At 36.8% G+C, this 21,186-nt stretch overlaps 3 protein-coding genes across 4 annotated transcripts; 2 read left to right on the forward strand and 1 right to left on the reverse strand.

The window, feature by feature from the left end:
* Positions 1-459: 459 nt before the first annotated feature.
* Positions 460-3,797, forward strand: LOC106368600 (ubiquitin carboxyl-terminal hydrolase 19-like). The gene is made up of 10 exons (XM_013808597.3): positions 460-826; positions 1,156-1,351; positions 1,435-1,523; positions 1,615-1,700; positions 1,775-2,061; positions 2,136-2,293; positions 2,378-2,462; positions 2,544-2,756; positions 2,835-2,896; positions 2,993-3,797. The coding sequence occupies exons 1-10, from the start codon at positions 585-587 to the stop codon at positions 3,507-3,509; spliced, it is 1,935 nt and encodes a 644-aa protein (XP_013664051.2). The 5' UTR covers positions 460-584; the 3' UTR covers positions 3,510-3,797.
* Positions 3,798-7,211: 3,414 nt separating this feature from the next.
* Positions 7,212-10,710, forward strand: LOC106368601 (probable xyloglucan glycosyltransferase 8). 2 transcript variants are annotated; one of them, XM_013808600.3, is made up of 6 exons: positions 7,212-7,426; positions 7,744-8,486; positions 8,565-8,873; positions 9,226-9,516; positions 9,595-9,708; positions 9,775-10,710. In XM_013808600.3, exons 2-6 carry the CDS (start codon positions 7,779-7,781, stop codon positions 10,405-10,407), a joined length of 2,055 nt encoding a protein of 684 aa, XP_013664054.2. In that variant the 5' UTR covers positions 7,212-7,426; positions 7,744-7,778; the 3' UTR covers positions 10,408-10,710. The 2 variants fall into 2 exon arrangements, with proteins under 2 accessions (XP_013664054.2, XP_013664053.2); XM_013808599.3 differs by having other exon boundaries at positions 7,219-7,426; positions 7,555-8,486.
* LOC106365143 (probable cyclic nucleotide-gated ion channel 14) lies at positions 10,479-20,544 on the reverse strand. The gene is made up of 7 exons (XM_013804591.3): positions 19,588-20,544; positions 13,861-14,416; positions 13,511-13,723; positions 12,749-13,050; positions 12,551-12,662; positions 12,223-12,459; positions 10,479-12,104 (listed from the first exon to the last, which is right to left on the reverse strand). Exons 1-7 carry the CDS (start codon positions 19,614-19,616, stop codon positions 11,352-11,354), a joined length of 2,202 nt encoding a protein of 733 aa, XP_013660045.1. The 5' UTR covers positions 19,617-20,544; the 3' UTR covers positions 10,479-11,351.
* Between the last annotated feature and the right edge of the window lie 642 nt (positions 20,545-21,186).

Genomic DNA, 21,186 nt, shown 5'->3' on the forward strand with positions numbered 1-21,186 from the left:
ATTACATATGATTTCTCTTTTAAATTTAGAAAGACAAAATTATTTTGATAGTGATTATTGATAGTTCGAAAAAATAATTAATGATAGTCAAAAACGAAATTGATGTACCGATACGAAGAAAAAGGAGACTGATAAAAGATCATCTCCAGTGATAGAATTTTGACAAGAAGCTAAATTTACTTCATAAATAATTACAGATGATTTCTATTTTAAATTTAGAAAGAAATATTTATTTTGATAATGATTATAAACCTTGGGTGATAAAATTGTGTATCTAATTATCAATGAAACTCAATTTATAGCAGTTAATATTTATAATATATATTTCTAAGTCAAGTAAATCTAGATTAAATTAAAATAGAAAACCAAGAAAAATAAGAAATGTAACAAAAAGAAGAAAAAAAAGGTTAATCTCGAGATTTATACCAAAAAAATGTCATAATAACAAAGATTTAAGAGGCCCAATTTTCTAGAGAGAGAGAGAGAGAGAGAGAGAGTATAAAACCGAAGCAGAGGAGATTCTCTCTCGGCCTCTCCGAATCGAATCTGAGAAAGAAGAAGAAAGCTTCGAGATCGATGGTTAGATGCATGAAGTAGGATCAACGTGGGATCTCAATTTCTTCACGCAGCTCGTATTGACTCTCCTCTTCCTCTCCCTCGGTCTCCTCTTCTTCGTCAAACAAACGGCGGCCAAGTACTTCGAGGTCGGCGCCTCCGGTGGTTTCCACCGCCGAGATTTCATGGTTCCTGACGCGGCTGCTGAATGCTCCGTCTGTGGGAAGCTCTCCACCAAGAAGTGCTCTCGTTGCAAATCCGTTCGATACTGGTATCACTTTTCTCCTCTTTTGATTAGGGATTTTCTTTTGATGGATTTTTGATGTTGACTCTTTTGTTATTACTTATTTCAGAACAGTCTTGCTTTTGTCTGAAAGTTTCGATATTTTAGCCATATCATCAATGTTTGTTTTATTATGTTTCTACAGAACAGTCTTGCTTTTGTCTGAAAGTTTTGATATTTAGCAATCCTCTAGATCAATCAATGTTTGTTTTATTATGTTTCTACAGAACAGTCTTGCTTTTGTCTGAAAGTTTAGTGCGTATTTGTTTTTTTAATCCTATTTCTCTTCTCTCTCTCTGTGTGTTAACTGTTACTAGCTCTGCGGAGTGCCAAAAGTCAGACTGGAACTCAGGGCATAACCGACAATGCAAGGTGTTTAAGAGCTCTGACTCATCACCTGTGAGAAAGGATGATCTCGGTTTCAAAGCTTCTCTCTTTGGGAGTAGGTCTGCGTCTAAGGCTGCATTGACTTCTAAGCTGAGCCAAAGCAAGGCTGTCGTCAAGCCTGGAGATGTAATGTGCCTTATTCTATTCATCTGATGTTTGACACTCTTAGTAGTAGTTTTGTATCTGATTTTTGCATTATTCTTGAGCAGGTTCTTTTCCCATACGAGACTTTTGTTAACTATTTCAACTGGGACAAACCTACATTGGCTCCTTGTGGGCTCACCAATTGTGGAAACAGGTTTTTTTTTTTGTTAAAGCTAATTGTTTTTTTTTGTATAGTTTACAGTCTGGTTTTCTTATGGTTTTATATCTCAAAAATCCTCTTTCAGTTGTTTTGCTAATGTGGTTCTGCAATGCCTTTCATGGACACGCCCTCTTGTTGCGTACCTACTTGAGAGAGGCCACAAGAGAGAATGTAAGTTTCTTTAAATTCTGAGGGCGATTTTTAAATGCTTGACAGCTCTTTAATTGTGTGTTTGTGTTTAACAGGTAGGCGCAATGATTGGTGCTTCTTCTGTGAGTTTGAAACTCACCTCGAAAGAGCAAACATGAGCCGGTTTCCCTTTTCACCAATGAACATTATCTCGCGGTTGCCTAACATTGGTGGGAATCTTGGGTATGGGAGACAGGAAGACGCTCATGAGTTGATGAGGTTTGTAATTGACATGATGCAATCCGTTTGCCTCGACGAGTTTGGTGGAGAAAAAGCGGTGCCTCCTCGTGCCCAAGAAACAACACTTATTCAACACATATTTGGCGGTCTCCTTCAGTCACAGGTTAATTGAAATAAAGATATAGAAAGTGTGTCAAATAAAGCCATACTAATGTTTTTTTAATTAACTTTTTGCAGGTCAAGTGTACTGTTTGCAGTAATGTTTCTGACCAGTACGAAAATATGATGGATTTAACGGTTGAGATCCACGGGGATGCGGTATCATTGGAGGAATGTCTTGATCAGTTCACTGCTAAAGAGTGGCTTCAGGGAGATAACCTTTACAAATGTGATAGGTCCGTACTCTTAATATCCCTTCTTAAACCGGAGAGACATGGTTGATCTTGTGTTTCTGAAAGTTTTAGTCTCTCTTTTTTCAGATGTAATGACTATGTGAAGGCATGTAAGCGCCTTTCAATTCGTTCTGCTCCTAATATTCTCACAATTGCCTTAAAAAGATTCCAGGTTTTTTAGCTCTCTTCCTCTCACTTTTGGTCTCTTTACATCTGATGTTTGTTTGCTAATAAATCCAAAACTGTTGTACAGGGTGGGAGGTTTGGTAAACTGAACAAAAGAATTGGTTTTCCGGAGACATTTGATCTCAGCCCTTACACGAGCGGTGGTGGAGAAGGATCCGATGTGTACAATCTGTACGCTGTGATTGTCCATTTAGATATGTTGAATGCCTCATTTTTCGGCCACTACATTTGCTACGTGAAGGACTTGCGAGGAGACTGGTATAGAATAGACGATTCTGAGGTGAGAATCATCTCTTATCAACTCTTGTTTGCCTATTATTACAAGATGTTCTAATCCTCTCTCTCAAAATACTCGCAGGTGGAAAAAGTTGAACTAGAAGATGTCCTTTCTCAACGAGCATACATGCTCCTCTACAGCAGGTAGAGAGCCTTTTCACTTTTTGTGCAACAGCAAAAAATCTTGTATTAGGAGAATTATCTTTAACAGATTATAATATTTGATGTTGGTTGGTGCAGGGTTCAGACTAGACCGTCAAGTCTTAGACCCGAAGAAGTTCAAGATGAGAAGAAAACAGATACATTGAACACAGAATCTAGCCAAGATGGATCTGTTGAGAGTTCTGGGGTGGGACCAAATGTGTCCTCGCTGTGTAACGGCATCTCCATCTCACATTCAGAAGGATCATCATCGTCATCTTTGTCATCATCAGTAAGTGTCTCTGAAAAAGAAGGGGAAGTTGCCGAGAGGGTGGATACGGTAGATTCTGAGTCCAACCCTTCTGTTGACATGGAACATGATTCTGGAACAGATCATCAAGAAGTAGTAAATGGGAAAGAACATCCAACGGTTGAAGATCCTGCTGTTGATTCTTCGGACAATACTGCTTCATCCCCATCTGCTGCCACAGAAAATCCCACTGTTGAGGATCCTGCTTGTTCGGACATTACTACTTCGTCTCCATCTGCTGCTATAGAGTCCAAACACAAGGAGAAAGAAGATTCAGACACCAAGATGATTGATGATGCTCAGTGAATCCAAAAGGATAGTGAAAGTTGCAACATTTTTCATGGCTCTTGAAGATCAACAAGGGAGCTTCTAACTTAACAATAACGTTGGCAAGTTTGTTTTTAGACGCTGCGGCTTCTGGTGCTTGAAGGATATGATCTATTTAGAAGAAATCATTAGTCCTATGTGAGATAGAAACTTCAGGATCAGCAAGTATGTAGTAAGTTATTCTGTGTCTTTTAGAATAGGTTTTTACCATTGAACCCAAAACCCTTATAGCAATAACGATTAATACAGTGACAACTTCTGTGCTTAGTGTTGGACTAGTTCACTATGGTTTCTGGTTTTGATTTCTTTCATCTCTATGCATCTTGAGACTGAGCATTTGTTTTTGTTTCAGTTATGATTCCTGTTTTAGTGTGGAATTAGCTTGGTTTACTTCTTTAGCTTGGTTTCATGTGGAATTAGTTTCTGCATTTAGTTTTACTTTTACCACAATGACAAGTGGAAAGGAAACTCCGGTGTTGATTAACTTTTTCTTTTCTTATTTCATTTGGTTCAAAAGGCCAAAGAAGTAAAACGGTTCAAAATGTTAACCGAAAGTACCGGTCTAAAAGAAGTTGCCGACATGTCAGCTTTTGAGATTAAAGACAGCAAAAAATGTTGAGCTTTTGTCAATTCTGAACCTACAAAGCAAATGTCATTCATAGCTTTGGCCTGAACTTTACACATGACCACCTTAATAAGTAAAAAAGCACTCGAGTGTTTCGTACCGGATTGAGTCTGAAGATCCTTGTCCAACAAAGATCAAACCATCAGGACTTCAGATTAAAACTTGGATGAGATACTCTATACAAAAATTTCTTGAAGGGATCTAATTTTCTCACACTCTTATACTACACTTTTTAGCTTCTGAAGAGTTTTATGTGTCATCATGAGGCTATGTTCCAATTTCCAGCTAACTTTTAGGTCGGCCATCATTCAAATTCTTCTTCTTTTTACTATTCTCTTTCACCATAAAGGGTCGACACTAGAAAGTCATATTTCTTGAATGGATCCTTGTTCCAGACCGTCATTCCTTTTTTTATTTATTCTCCTCTCTTTTTTAGTCTTCCCTCTAGATGATGCCATTTTTCTGGTCTTTCTTCGGTTGTTTATTTATTTTGAGGGTTTGAGAACCATCAAACACTTTCTTCTCTTATATTTCAGCTCTAATATGTATGAATAAAAATATACTTAGAACAATTAAAGACATGACTGGTTTCCCGGCTACCACCCTTTTAAACCGATATTTGATTTTTATATATTTTTATTTATAATTGTGATTGATTTGATTTTTACAATAAATTTGTTTAAAATAGAATTATTAAATTTAAAGAATAGCTAAAACTTAGATGAGAAGTAATATGTTAAAAAATATTATTTCAGATTTATAATATTCATATAAAATCTTAAATATGTAAATAAGATTTGAAACCTTATCTCAGAATGTTAAAAATATATTCAGCAGTTGAACATGTGACGAGTAAATTGCATGGACTTATTCACAGATCTTAAATCATGTTATAATGCATGATCATAAATTTACAGTTTGTAATATTTTATTTTAATAAAATAGTTGTTTTAAAAGTTATTTGATGTAAGTTTGATGTTGTGTTGATTTAAAATATTGTGTATCTCATAGTAATATATGTTTCCCCTATATATTTATTTGTGGTTTTAATATTTTTACTGTAAAATTAATTTTTCATAATATAAATATATTCCATGTATTTTAATAATTATTATTATTTTTTTTTTATAAATGTAATGGAATGGGTTGTTATTTTGATTTATCAATTTTTATTTATTTTTATAAAAATGAAATGATATATTCTTTAAGTATGTATCGTATTAGTTTAAATAGTTTGTAACGTTTGATAGAATAACAACAAAAACTGCAATTAAAATAATATGATCCATTCCAATAATAACAAATTTAATATGTTGTTATAAAGTTAAAAATATATTGATCTTATTTTTAATAACTTATACTTAAAAATAGTCATCTTAAAACCAAAATTAATTCATATATTTACTTTTGAATATGGAAGTATGTTAACATGGATGATTTTTTTGTTGTTTTCTGTATATTTACTTTGATTTTATAATTTATAACATAATTGGCTTATTAAAATATTAGTTACATTTATTTGATTCAATAATTTAGTTATGCTTTGGCCTGTATATATCTAAAAATATCAGATATTTTCGTTTATTAATCAAAACTGAATTAATTTAGTTTAATTTTTTTAATAAAGTACAAATTCATTATTTAAAAAATATATATATATATATATGTATATATACAATTTTGTTATAGTTGAAAAAGCAAACATGTATTTATTTTAAACTAAAAATCTATTTGAAGACATTTCAAACTTAATAGTTAGAAATGTGTTTAATAGTATTAATCTTAGCGACAATCAAAAAAATAAAATATACTCTCTCTGTTCCTTATAGATCTATTTTTTAGAAAAAAAAATTGTTTCAAAAAGATACATTTTTTACATTTTCAAGACATTAATTAATGAAAATTGTACTTTTCAACAAATACAATTATGTTTAATAAAATCTCATTGGTTAAAATTTATTGGAAATAGTTAATTAAGAAAAACAATGTATTGAAAAATACAATTTTAAATGTTTTCTTAATAAGTGTGAAAAAAACTATAACATAGATCTTTTAGGAACGGAGAGAGTATGCGGTAACATAAATCGTAAATCACAAATTCAATGAAGGTTAATTCTATATAATATTCATGTTTAAATGAATATATATTAGAACAACTGTTCATTTGTTTAAAAATGTTGTTTCCAAATAAATAAGCAAACTCGTAAATCGATGACAACAAAAATATTATATTATAATATATGTTTTTTCGTAAAGTATTTAATATATTAAAAAAATCTTATTTCAGTAAGAGTATAATTTATTTTTATTTTTTCAATATGAAATTAATATTATTCCATTTTTCATATAAAATTGTAAATTTCCTTAGTAATATAGACAAGTATAATTAACATATCAATGAATATTAAATGCAATGGGTTGATACTTAAATTATTCCCCTATATAATGAGTTAACAATTTCGAAGTACACAAAGCTTTAGATTTAAAGAGGCCATGTTATTTAATGGTTTTGGAAAAATATCCTCACCAAACAAATTATGTTACTTGATTGACAGATACATTAGATAGTTTGGCAAGATTGCCTATACAACTTGAATATGTTATTTGTTAATGATTTTGAATATTAGTACTAAATACGTTTATTTGTTATTAGTTTAACGCGCTAAACAAATGAAGAATGAATGGACAGATGTTGAGTGATGAATAAAAACGGTAAGAAATCAAATCTTAACTATTATCTAATCACTTCAAACCACACAAAAAAATACCATATTTTGTTTCTCCTAATATATCATGGTCTATAACTCACAATTGTTTGTTTCTTTGAAATTTGTTCCCCATATAATGTTAATAGTGTTTGATGAAAGATTGTTTGATGAACAGAAATATATGTATTTTGTCAAATGCAATTGCCACGTCTTATCATTCAGAACATAAAAAAACTAGGTTTGTTCACTATTACAGAATCTTCTTAATAATTCATTTGAAGTAAAGTTCGCCTTTTTAAACCTCGTGATTACTAGCTCATTATATTCAGCTGTTCACTACAATTTTGAATTTGTCTATGCACCTCACTTCCACCTACTCTTCTAAATGAAAGCTATTATTTTTTATCATAAAAAAAAAATGCTTTCCCTATGATTCATGATCATGAGATTTTATAAAAAAAATCCCTTCTTTTTAAAATTATATTTTGGAAAAAAAAGATGAATTTAGCATCTACAAGCCATCATCATTGCGGTAGCTGAAGAGGAAACATTCACATGAAAGTGTAAGGGATCTTATAACATTCTTAGCATACCTCAATTTTCTGCTTCTCTCTCTTTCTCCCATTGCCAAAGTATCAAACTTTCTCTCTCTCTCTTGCCGAAACTACTCATTGTCTTTACTCTCTCGCAGGTCACTATTAATGAGACCCCTTTGAGCTGTTTCTGCTTCTTTTGTCCGTTTTTCAAAAACGGGTCTTTAGATATCCGGGTTCTTGGATCTTGGCATTACTCAAAAGCTAACTTCATTTAGATGGGCTTTGCTTAATCTTCAACTCTTAAAGTTACAATTTTTCAGTTTTGGAATCTTTGACTTGTTTAGGGGAAGTCAGATTTAAGTTTGGGAAGAGACAAAAAATGGCTCCAAGGTTCGGTTTTTCAGATTTGTGGGCGAAAGAAACGAGGAAAGGTACACCGGTTGTGGTGACAATGGAGAATCCCAACTACTCCATCGTTGAAGTAGATGAGCCAGAAAGTGCTTTTAGACCAATGGAGAGGACTAGAGGCAAGAACGCTAAGCAAGTGACTTGGGTTTTGCTTCTCCAAGCTCACAAAGCCGTTGGTTGTCTCACCTGGCTAGCCACAGCCTTCTGGTCTCTCCTTGGCTCGCTCAAGAGACGGCTATGTTTCACTCACCGACTCGGCTCCGAGCGACTTGGCAGAGACAGATGGCTTTTCACAGCCATTAAGCTCTTCTTAGCTGCTTCCTTGTCTGTTCTTGGGTTTGAGTTAATTGCTTACTACAAAGGATGGCATTACTTCAAGAATATACCGACAAGCAAACTTGAGATCCAGAGCTTGTTTCATCTGCTCTACGTTGGTTGGTTGAGCTTAAGAGCTGATTATATCGCTCCTCCGGTCAAAGCCCTCTCCAAGTTGTGTATTGTGCTGTTCCTTGTACAGTCCGTAGATCGTTTGATTCTTTGCTTAGGCTGTTTTTGGATCAAGTACAAGAAGATTAAGCCGAGAATCGACGAAGAGCCTTTTGGAAATGATGATGTTGAAGGGTCAGGATCTGAGTATCCAATGGTTCTTGTTCAGATACCAATGTGCAATGAGAGAGAGGTATGGAGAACAAAGTATCAATCTTTTCTCTTGTTTTATTCACCTTTTGTGCTTCAATGAAGTTACATTATTGTGCAGGTGTATGAGCAGTCTATATCTGCAGTGTGTCAGCTTGACTGGCCAAAAGATAGAATGCTGATTCAGGTTCTGGATGATTCGGATGATGGAAGCATCCAGGAGTTGATTAGAGCTGAGGTCACTAAATGGAGCCAAAAGGGTGTCAATATAATTTACAGGCATCGCTTGGTTAGAACTGGATACAAAGCTGGTAACCTCAAATCTGCAATGAGCTGTGATTATGTGGAAGCTTACGAGTTTGTTGCCATTTTCGATGCGGACTTTCAACCTAACTCAGATTTCCTCAAGCTAACCGTTCCACATTTCAAGGTCTGTAAGATCAATTAGTACTCTCTGCTCTCCATTTCATATTAAATGTTGTTCTAGAGTTAAATTTTCGTTACAAAATAAGTGTAGTTTTATAATTTCAACAAAAAATTTGTCAACTTCATATGATATATGACATTTTATATTCTCCAATTTATTTTTCTTTTGGTTGAAATATGGCTAGGTGTGTAGTTAATAATGTTTTTATCTAGAAAATATACAAATTGAATGTTTTTTTAGATCTAAAACAACACTTCAAATGAAAAGGAGGAAGTATTAGTTTGGTTGTGTCATAGAGACAAGACCATTGTTTTGGTGAAGCTTCTAACTTTGAAAATGCCAAATGTTATTTCAGGAGAAGCCAGAGTTAGGTCTGGTTCAGGCTAGGTGGGCGTTTGTGAACAAAGACGAGAACCTGTTGACTCGTCTCCAGAACATCAATCTGTGTTTTCATTTCGAGGTTGAGCAGCAAGTTAATGGTGTCTTCTTGAATTTCTTTGGCTTCAATGGAACCGCTGGAGTATGGAGAATCAAAGCCCTTGAGGAATCTGGAGGTTGGCTTGAAAGAACAACCGTTGAGGATATGGACATAGCTGTCCGAGCTCATCTCCATGGATGGAAATTCATATATCTAAATGATGTCAAGGTAACTATTAATTTGGATGGTCTTTGTCACAGTTTCATGAATAAGCCTTATGTTAAAAAAAAACACACAATCTGTTAGGTTCTTTGTGAAGTTCCTGAGTCATATGAAGCATACAAGAAGCAGCAACACCGATGGCACTCAGGTCCTATGCAGCTGTTTCGCTTGTGTCTTGGTGCAATCTTGACCTCTAAGGTGTGGTTAATCTGATCATTTTTTTATATAATATATGATTTAAATTTAATAGTTTCTTCTTTGCAGATTGCAATGTGGAAGAAAGCAAATCTGATACTTTTGTTCTTCCTTCTAAGGAAACTCATACTTCCTTTCTACTCCTTCACATTGTTCTGTGTGATTCTTCCAATCACCATGTTCGTTCCAGAAGCCGAGCTTCCCGTTTGGGTTATCTGCTATGTACCAATATTCATGTCGCTACTCAACGTTCTTCCTGCTCCAAAGTCTTTCCCTTTCATCGTTCCTTACCTCTTGTTTGAGAACACAATGTCAGTCACCAAGTTCAACGCCATGGTATCTGGACTGTTCCAGCTCGGCAGCTCTTACGAGTGGATTGTGACAAAGAAAGCAGGAAGATCATCGGAGTCTGATCTTTTGGGTCTCACTGATAAAAGGATGCCACCAAACCAAATGCAAAGAGGAGCTTCAGAGAGTGAGCTCTTGGAGATAAGCCAAGCTGAGGAGCAGAAGAAACAAACGGTTGCTGTGAAGAAAACTAATAAGATATTCCATAAAGAGCTCGCACTAGCTTTTCTTTTGCTGACCGCAGCAGTTAGGAGTCTGTTGGCCTCGCAAGGAGTGCATTTCTACTTCCTGTTGTTCCAAGGTCTCACTTTTCTTCTTGTGGGACTTGATCTCATAGGTGAGCAGATGAGTTGAGAAGCCAGAGAAGATGAAGAAGCAGCTTCAGATGATGGTGACTGAAGATGGAGTTAAACTCTGTGAGTTTCCTTCTCCTATTTTCTAATGCTGGAGCCATAGTTTGTAGGATAATTATTGATTTTAAATTTGGTTACATCTCTCTCCATTGTGATTAATCCTTGTTAGGTTAGAGTTGAAGCTACATTTAATACTCACCCCCATATCTATATATGTAGTATCAACAAACAGTCAGGAACATGTTTCTTAATGTCTTATATACATTTTGCTGTTACAAAGACTTACATCTATCTTCCTTTTTCATTCTCTGAATTTTTTTTTTTTGCTTTAAAAAAACTAAAGAGAAACATTATCTGATCTGACAAATCAAAAAACTAAAACAAGAATATTTTTTTTTAAATATAGTTTTCTCTGAACTTGAACTCATTTGAGTCTGTCAAAACATGAAGATAAAGTTGTCGGTTTAAATTACAAGGAACATAAAAGCATATTTTGGGAGCCAGGAGATGTCTGAATCTTAATAATGGCATCAACTCATTAATGTATGGGGACCAAAGGAAACTGATCTATGGGTAAGTTGATTAAGGATCTAGTGACCATAGCTTAAAACTCTTGGATTATTTAGTAAACTATAAACTTTTTGGAAACACTTTATTCTCCAAAGTTATATGATATAAGTCTAGTCTTAAGGGATGTATTAACTCACGAACCCATAATTTTCTGATAAAAAAAAAGATTTAAGGACCTAGTGATGATCTTCTCTGGTTCAAATCTGAACTGATACAAATAAAATCTGGAATTCTGAAAAATATAAGTCTGATGATGTATAGTCTATATTTATACAAACTGCTGAACATTTTTTATAATTAATTTCAAGCAGCCAAGTTTAAATTCTTTTAACAAACTGATTTTTCTTAACTTAAAAGATTTTATCAAAAAAACAGTTAATCTGCATCCACAGAGAAATCCGGTTCTTCCGGTTTAGGAAGCATCGGTACATCAACGTCCTTCATCTTACGAGAAGCCCTCCTCGTGTTCTTAGCAAACCTCGAAGCAAGCACCGTTGCAGCAAAATGCGGTTTCCCAATAGAAGTATGATGGCGCGACGGAGTACTGCTCTGTCTCTCTTCTTGTTGACTCATTATCTCCTCGGCCGCAGCAGCTGCAAGAGCTTCCTCTTCTTCATAAGAAGAGTATGACTCAGCCAAGCTAAGACTCTTAGCCAGCATTCTCCTCTTATACCGTCTCCAAGCCACTTGCACGAAGCAAGCAGCCCAAGTTCTCCACTGGTGAGAGTAGTAACGGAATGTGTGTTGCAGCTTCTTGCTATGCAAACGTCTGAACTGGTTAGCCACAAACTTGAGATCCTCTGCTTGTAAAGCAAAGGCTTCAACTTCTTCTAACGCTCGCACCGTTCTTGTCGAGGAAGGTAGGTTTACTTTCGATTTTGGAAGTAAGGCCCAAGCGAGAAGCTCTTCTCCGCAAAACTCTCCTGGTTTGAGTGTGATTGAGTTGAAGAATCCTGTCCTGCCTCCATTAGTCGTCGAGCTTTCGAGCTTTCCACGGATGATAAAGAGCATTTCCGTCACTGGATCGCCTTCACGTACAATGTAGTTCCCTTGCGTGCTTAGAGATGACACTAACCGTTCGCATATGGCATCTAGTAACTGATCATCCATTTGCGCAAATAGCGGTACCTAAGAAAAGCCGTCACAAAAATATAAAGTTAGGTGGGCTTCCAACTCAAAACCAATTGAAAATGACGAGATTGGTCCGTAATAGTCTCTTCCAATTTCGGGTGTGGGATACACTTACACGACGAACAAGGTCGAGACAGAGATGTCGTTGGATGTCTCTTCGAAGATCAGCAGGTAACGAATGAAGAATGGTCTCTTCATCAACTCCTCTAGTAGCTAACCATTTGTACTGAACGAAACGTCTCACTCTTTCTCTTAAGTTCTGAGGTAGCTGACGATGTCCCATCCATTCTTCTGTGTCTCTTCTCTTCAGTCTCCACTCCTCTAGCCTCACCGTGATCGATTGCAAGTACGTCTAAATACATTAAACCAAAAAACGATATCAATGAAATAAATAAATAGATTTGATGTTGTTACTAATAACAATATTTCACTCCTTTTATTACCTGCATGTTTCCTATTAAAAGAGCAAATAAAACCAGACCAAAGATAGCCACAAGGATGGCAAACATTGTCTCTAGGACAGAAGTACTTGTATCAAGATTCTGTCCGTAAGAACTTTAAAACAATAAAACTTTGTGTTAGAGAAAAAAAAATGCTGAAAACGTGTAAGGAAATGGAGAAGTGTAATGAGTGAATCTAACCTTAGTTGCTGCAAACCAAACCATAGGCAATACAAGTACTTCTCCAAGAAGGGAGATGAGACTACATTTTTGGTGAGAGCATCTGCGAAAATGCCGAAAGTGAACCGTATCTTGTTCGAAGGATCACAGTTGCTGAAGACAACAGTTACATTCTGCCAGTTATTCCTATCCTCTCGGTTCACTGTACCACAGTCAAAGAAATCAGTAACACATCGTATTGGACCTAATTCGTTATGACATTCTGCTTTCCAACACGTTGCTTGCCGCTCTATGGACAGTAGATACCATGCCGCACCAAGAATCTACACAGCATAACCAAAAAAAATGTGAGAAACATAAGAAGAATATAAGATTAAACCAAGCCTTAAGCTAATTCTGATCTCAATGGTTCAGCTTCTTAAACTTTAGCTATACGTCTAATATAGCCAGGGCCGGTCATGGATAAAACCCAATAAAACATTGGTTTGATCCCGAAAATTTTAAAAGTCGATATATATATAAGTTACATAGGCTCCAAGTTACATAAAAAAGGAGATTTATACTAAATATTTATAACTCAAAATTTTAGGACCGGCCCTTATTATAACAAGCTTAGACTAGACTATACCTTAAATAAACAATTAAAAAGAAAGATAACAAAAGGCACACACTGATATTCTTGTGAGTTGGGTTAGAGAGCGTTTAGTGAGTCTCTAACTATAATATTATTTTGGGTTTGGTGACTTGAATCTGATTTAGCAGGTATCATAATAGCTAACTCACATGACTAGCGAGCATATACTGAAGAAGGTTATAAGCAGCACCAGCCCAAGCGGTGGTTGTAACAACTCCGGTCGCTTTGATAATCTCAGCGCTTAGAGGGAAAATAAGATAAAGCCTAGGAATGTACTGAACTAGAACAATGAGGACAAGTGCATTTGTTGTATGGTCCGAGTGAGAGCTTCTGATTGATGGCAAGATAAACCAACTAACAATCTGCAAAATCAAAAAGTAGACACAAAAGTCAAAGATTTTTTTTGTGTAACCAAACCAAGTGGGTCCATTTGCTTTAACCTCGTGGTGGGACTCCTTACCAAACATAAAAAGACAAAGATTTGTTTTCGAGTAGGTACCTGAGGAAGGGGCAAGCAAGCGATGAGATCAACGATGAAATCTGATCTCAAGTATCTTCTAGCTATCAGCTTCGGATCTTTCACAAGCTCTCCACGACCAAACACTCTTGAAGTGCGAGAGACGTAAGCTGTTCTGAACTTGATGACAATGTGCAAGACATAGAAGAGATCCGCTAGTGTTCTGAAGAAAGTGATGACGATTCCGAGTTTCAAATCTGTGGTCATACAAGAGGACCGACCAGTGTTTTTGACTGAAGACAGGAAGAAGAACAAAGGGTCGACGTAAAGAGCAACGAGACACCAGAAGAGGAAAACTCTGTTCCATTGAAGCACTACGTCACCACCAGGATCGAGAATCTTGTCTCTCTCGATCTCGAAGTTCTCCGGGAACACTTTGAGTCCACCGAATCTTGGGAGTTTGAAGAGACGGGTTTTGTTAGTCTTTTTGGGGATTACTAACTCTGGTTTTAGAAATTGAGTTGTTGATGGTTTGAACATTGGTAATGGCTGACGCTTCTCTGTTGCTTCTAGGGTTTGCTTCTCTTCTCCATAGAATCTGTGTCAAGCAGACCAAACAACAACAAACAAAAAAACTTGGGTTTAACAATGAGATCAGGAGAAGAAAAGAAAAGACAAGTGCAATCTCTTTTACATCTGTTTTGTCTGAAAATCAGTAATTAGATAATGCAATGTTATAGAGAACAAAAAGTAAGAAAATGAGAAAACTTGCAACAAAAGTAAAAGAAAAAAAGGATCAAAACTTTATTGGGATTATTATTGAGATAACTACTACATATTAAGATAGACTCCAAACTCTGTTAGGATAATGATGTAATAGGTCTTTGTACTTATCGGATTAGGAGTTCTATTTCTTGTATAAATACTGAGCTTTGGCTTTCATAATAAGATAACAGATTCTACTACAATCCTATTTCATGGTATCAGAGCAAACGATCTGAGAACCCTAAAATTTTTCTAACGGCGTTTCTTGCTATTCAAGAAACATGGCCGATACAAATTCTTCTACTACATCTACTTTAATTCCTGCAACAACTGCAGACATTACTATCTCTTCTCCTTACTATATGCATCCTTCAGATAATCCAGGAGCCCTAATTACCTCGGTGTTGCTACGTGGAGATAACTACACAGAATGGGCTACAGAATTGTCCAACTCAATACAAGCAAAACGCAAGCTTGGGTTTATCAATGGAACAATCATCAAACCAACAGATGAACCTGAGCTCTCCCGATGGCTTGCAACAAACTCTATGCTGGTCGGTTGGATTCGTACATCCATTGATCCAAAAATCCGCTCTACAGTAACGTTTGTTCCTGATGCTCACAAGCTTTGGGATAATCTTCAACGGCGTTTTTCAGTACGAAACGGAGTACGGATTCATCAGCTTCGTGATTCTATCAACACTTGTCAACAAAACGGCCAGACAGTCATTGATTACTATGGAAAACTTTCAAAGTTATGGGAAGAGCTCGATAACCTAAAAACACCTCGGTCTTGTTCTTGTGATGCATCAGCCGACATTGAAAAAGAAAGAGAAGAGATACGGGTTCATAAGTTCTTATTTGGGCTTGATGAATCTCGCTTCCGCACTATAAGATCTCAGATTATTGACGAGGATCCATTGCCTGACATGAACAATGTCTACTCTAGAGTCATTCGAGAAGAACAACACAACAATACAGCTCGCTCTAAGGAACTAAAAACAGAGGCAATTGGATTCTCTGCAACGATGGATTCTACACCATCTGATACACAACAAGCTGCTGCTGTCTTTACTAAAGGACGTGACCCTAATCGTTCTTGTTCTCACTGTTCTCGGACAGGTCATGAAAAATCTGAATGTTTTTTGCTTCATGGTTATCCAGAGTGGTGGTATGAACAGAAGAATGCTAATATAGGAGGCAACTCGGTTGGATCTATGTCACGAGGACGAGGAGGACGCGGAGGTCGTTTCTCTGGTTCTAATGTTCGTGGTCGTGGAAGGTCCAATTCATCTCGAGTCATCACCAACAATGCAACAACTTCTCCTACACTAAATGATGAGCAGATAACTCAACTTCTCCAACTTCTACAAACTTCTCGACCATCTGTCTCCTCAGAGAAACTCTCGGGTAAAACATCTTTAAAGGATGTGATAATAGATACGGGCGCGTCTCATCACATGACAGGAGACCTGTCTATCTTAACTAATGTTACAGACATCTTACCTTCGTCTGTTAAATTTCCCAACGGCCGGTTTTCTCAGGCAACGAAAAAGGGAACACTTGTGCTCAGTCGAGACTATTACTTAACTGATGTCTTATATGTTCCAGATTTCAATTGCACGCTCATTTCAGTTTCTTGTCTGTTACGGCAAACTGGCTGCATTGCTATCTTTACTGATACTCTTTGTGTGTTACAGGACCGTTTTACGAAGACCCTGATTGGAACGGGTGAAGAACGTGAGGGGGTTTATTTCTTTACGGGAGTCACGGTCGCGAGTGTTCACCAAACTGGTTACAAGAATTCATCTACATCGGAATTGTGGCACAGACGGCTGGGTCATCCCTCTTTTAGAGTTTTATCTTCATTGCCTGTTTTAGATAATATGGTTTTTGATTCTGAACAAGCTGCGTCTTGTGAAATCTGTTTTCGAGCAAAACAAACTCGACAAGTTTTTAATAAAAGTTTAAACAAAGCTTCTGAGCCGTTTTCATTGATTCACTGTGATGTTTGGGGGCCATATCGGACTACTTCTTCTTGTGGTTCACGATACTTTCTGACTATTGTTGATGACTACACACGAGCTGTATGGACTTACTTGATGCTTGAAAAGTCAGAAGTAGCCACATTACTTCGCCACTTTCTTGCTCACTGTGAACGTCAATTTGGCAAAACAGTCAAGACGGTACGCTCAGATAATGGGTCAGAGTTTCTTGTCTTGTCGACTTTCTTTAAGCAACAGGGTATAATACATCAAACTTCTTGTGTGGATACGCCACAACAAAATGGACGTGCTGAAAGGAAGCACCGGCATATCTTAAATGTAGCGCGTGCCTGTCTGTTCCAGGCTAAGCTTCCGGTTTCCTTCTGGGGAGAGAGCATCCTTACTGCTGCTCACTTGATTAATCATACGCCATCACAGGTTCTTAAGGGCAAGTCGCCATTTGAAATGTTGTTTGGGAAGAAACCAGATTATGATCAGCTTCGTGTATTTGGCTGCTTGTGTTACTCACATAGGAAGGCTCGTGACAAGGACAAATTTGGTGATCGTAGCAGAAAATGTCTCTTTATGGGATATCCTTATGGCAAGAAAGCATGGAAGTTATATGATCTTGAAACTGGAGAGTTCTTCTCAAGCAGAGATGTTGTCTTCTCTGAATCCAAATTCCCGGGAGTGAATACAGATGATTATGTCACACCTCCAAGGAACCACTATGATCCTACGATTGAAGATTGGTTACTCCCTGACATTGAATTAAGGGGGAGCTCGTCACCTACTGGTACTACTACAATGCCTGCAACTACTACTACAATGCCTGCAACTACTACTACGCCTGCACATACAACTGCTGTGGCACCCCCTACTGTTGTTCCTGCAGAAATAAGGGACACAACATCTTCTCCGCAGTCTCCATTACTTTCTACAAACATGGGCTCTCCTGAGCCTGTCTCGAGCTCGCCAGGATTACCAGAAGTCCTAGGTCGTGGTCAGCGTCATAAAACTCCATCCATTCTCCTTAAAGACTACGTGGTTCATTCTGCTCTTGCTAAAGAAACCCCCTCTCACGAACTTCTCACGTCTGATCTCGGTCTCTCGCTAATGGTCTCAGGTAAAACACCCTATCCCATCTCAAGCTATGTCTCTGACCATCGTTTTTCAGATTCTCATCGAGTGTATCTTGCTGCACTAATTACTGATGATGTGCCTAAGAGTTTTAAGGAAGCATCCAAACACAAGATTTGGAATGATGCAATGTCCACAGAAGTGAATGCTTTTGAGATTACAGATACTTGGGATGTGACTGATCTACCTCCAGGCAAGAAAGCTCTGGGTAATGCATGGCTCTACTCCAACAAATACAAGGCAGACGGGACTCTGGATAAGCATAAAGCTCGTTTGGTGGTTCTTGGCAATCATCAAACAGAGGGCGAGGATTTTACTGATACTTTTGCGCCGGTTGCAAAACTCTCTACGGTTCGGATTATTCTTAAGATTGCTGCAACAAAGAATTGGATTGTCCATCAAATGGATGTCAGTATTGCCTTTTTACATGGTGATCTAGAAGAAGAAATCTACATGAAACTACCACAAGGATACAAATGCTCGGATCCAAATAAAGTATGCCGCCTCAAGAAGTCGTTGTATGGATTACGTCAGGCTCCACGATGCTGGTACTCTAAACTTGAAAAGGCTTTGCACGAATTTGGATTTTCTCATGAGTATGCCGATCATTCCTTGTTCTCCAAGGTTCGTGGCTCTACATGCATTCACATCCTAGTATATGTTGATGATTTTATTATTGCCAGTAACGATGCCACTGCACTTCAAGATTTTAAAAACTACCTTCAGAAGTGCTTTCGTATGAAAGACCTTGGCAAGCTAAAATACTTCCTTGGTCTTGAGGTAGCTCGCAACAGCTCTGGTTTTTACTTGTCTCAGCGTAAATACGCTCTTGACATATTGCTTGGTGCAAAACCCTCCCCTGTTCCGATTGAGTTGAATCATAAGTTGGCTATTGCAGAGGGTCCATTGGCAAATGCTCAGCAGTATCGGCGTCTCGTCGGTCGTTTAATCTACTTAACAAATACTCGTCCTGATCTTGGTTATCCTGTCCATATATTAGCGCAGTTCATGCAAGCTCCACGTCAACCACACTGGGAAGCTGCTCTTCGCGTGGTTCGTTATATTAAAGGGACGCCAGGGCAAGGCATTTTTATCAAATCCGATGATAGTCTTGACATCAGTATTTACTGTGATTCTGACTGGATGGGATGCCCGCTTTCTCGACGTTCCCTGAGTGCATACATTACGTTCTTAGGTGATACTCCAGTCTCTTGGCGCACAAAGAAACAAGACACTGTCTCTCTTTCCTCTGCTGAAGCAGAATACCGTGCTATGTCCGAAGCTCTTAAAGAACTCAAGTGGTTGAAAGGTCTTCTCCAATCGTTCAACATTGATCACTCTCATCCGATGAAACTATACTGTGAGAGTAAGTCAGCTCTATACATTGCTGCGAATCCTGTTTTTCATGAAAGGACGAAACATATCGAGAAGGACTGCCATCATGTTCGTGATGCTCTCAAGATGAAGCTTATAACTACTGAACATGTTTCTTCCAAAGATCAGCTTGCTGACATCCTCACTAAATCACTTCCAAGACCTTTGTTTGAGTCTCTCTTGTCCAAGTTGGGTGTTCGAAACATCACACTTCCAACTTGAGGGGGAGTATTGAGATAACTACTACATATTAAGATAGACTCCAAACTCTGTTAGGATAATGATGTAATAGGTCTTTGTACTTATCGGATTAGGAGTTCTATTTCTTGTATAAATACTGAGCTTTGGCTTTCATAATAAGATAACAGATTCTACTACAATCCTATTTCAATTATTGCAAATGCAAAAAATGTAAACTTTTTCCATCATCGAGAGAATCCAAAAACTTTTTCCTTTTTTTTTTCTAAAAAAAATGAAAACCTTGTTTTTGATGAAAATCAAGAACCTGACAGTATTGTCTCTTTTGAACTCCATGTTTTTGAAGTTGAAAGCAGAAGCAGGAAGTGCTTCTTCTTGCTCTTGTTCTTGTTGTTAAGGCAATGAGAAACGAATCAGAGGAAAAGATATTGAGCTGACTTCTTCATGTTCAGAAAATGGCAGAGAGGGAGAGAGAGAGAGAAAGAGAGAGCATGGGCTGTAACAGATTTATTGAGTTTGACTTCACGTGAAACAACAAAAGAACTGAAGGTAGAGAGAAAGATTATTAATTGAAAACAGCTCATGTTATGCTCTCTGCCAAGGAGACGTAGAACGAGTGAAAGAAGCCTACTACTACTTGTTGTCTTTGATTAATTTAAAATGTTTTCTTGGAAATCGTAAGAGAGAGAGCGAGAACGTGCGTTCCATTAAAGCCTATTAATGTATTTTTTTTAAAGGAGATCGATGAACAGCAGTTTCTGCCTAGTACGATTCTCTCTTTGTAGTAGCAACACTCGTTTTGCGTAGAAGATCCATGAATCGCTCGAACAAAAACAATAGAAAATTTTGTATTTATATGTAAATTATAGAAAAATATATCGGTAAAGATGAGATTAGTTCTGACGGTTTTCTGATGCCTTTAGATCTCAATTATCCTTTTAGAATTTTTTTTCCAGTTTTTAAATGTTTTGCACGAAAGATTAATTAATTACGATGACGCGGTTATAACTAAAGAGATTTGATGTTACTTTTATAATAGTATATGATGATAAAAAAGGAAGAATCGTTTGTGCTCACTATTTGTTTCATTGTTTGTCATAGGCTCAATGAGTTTGGACTCATATGGTCTCAAATCCGGATGTTTGGCCGACCTTTACTTCAAAAATTGGAGCAAGTGGTATAAATATTGTAAGAGCTAATGATTTCATTATCATTACAAAGAATGGAGATTTTGCATTTATACAAAACTTATGAGTAAGAATGTATGGGAAGAGACATATTTGTATAGTAGATGTCATATATATGTGAGACGATGATATCAGTCTATCAAATTTCAATCATTATATGATTGAGAGTATCTTTAATAATAAGTGACACCTTGTGTTTTCTTTTTGGAAGTAGTGTTCTCATATATCAGCCAACCATGAAAAAGGACCTATTTGCCAGCAAAAAAAATTCAAGATTTATTTAAACGAATTAAACTGATTTTGAACTGGTTAAATCGGTTTAAAAAAATTGTTTCAGCTACCATTTCATGCGTCATCACTTGATAAAACGATATCCAGTTCTATTTTTGATTGCAAATGAACTATAGTGCAGAAGCTTTTGGTTTTTGTTTGGGAACAGTCGAGAATATATGGTTATGAGTTGAGTCTTTTGGGTTGCTAATGAGCTGCTATGTTTCGATCTCTTCCTGGTCAAGAGATGGCTCTTAACGTGGCCAGTGAGGGATTAGGCATCGGATTTGTGGATAACTAGAAGAAATTGCTTGGTTTGCACCAGACATTCTTAAACATAGAGAGCCAATGATGACAAGTGGGTTTTTAAAAATGTTATATGTTATGAATCTTATGATGTTAGGACAAGTTCATTAACATCGTCTGTTGTTATAGAAAATGATATGAAT

Source organism: Brassica napus, chromosome A9, assembly GCF_020379485.1.
Source record: "Brassica napus cultivar Da-Ae chromosome A9, Da-Ae, whole genome shotgun sequence".
NCBI classification, from domain to species: Eukaryota; Viridiplantae; Streptophyta; class Magnoliopsida; order Brassicales; family Brassicaceae; genus Brassica; species Brassica napus.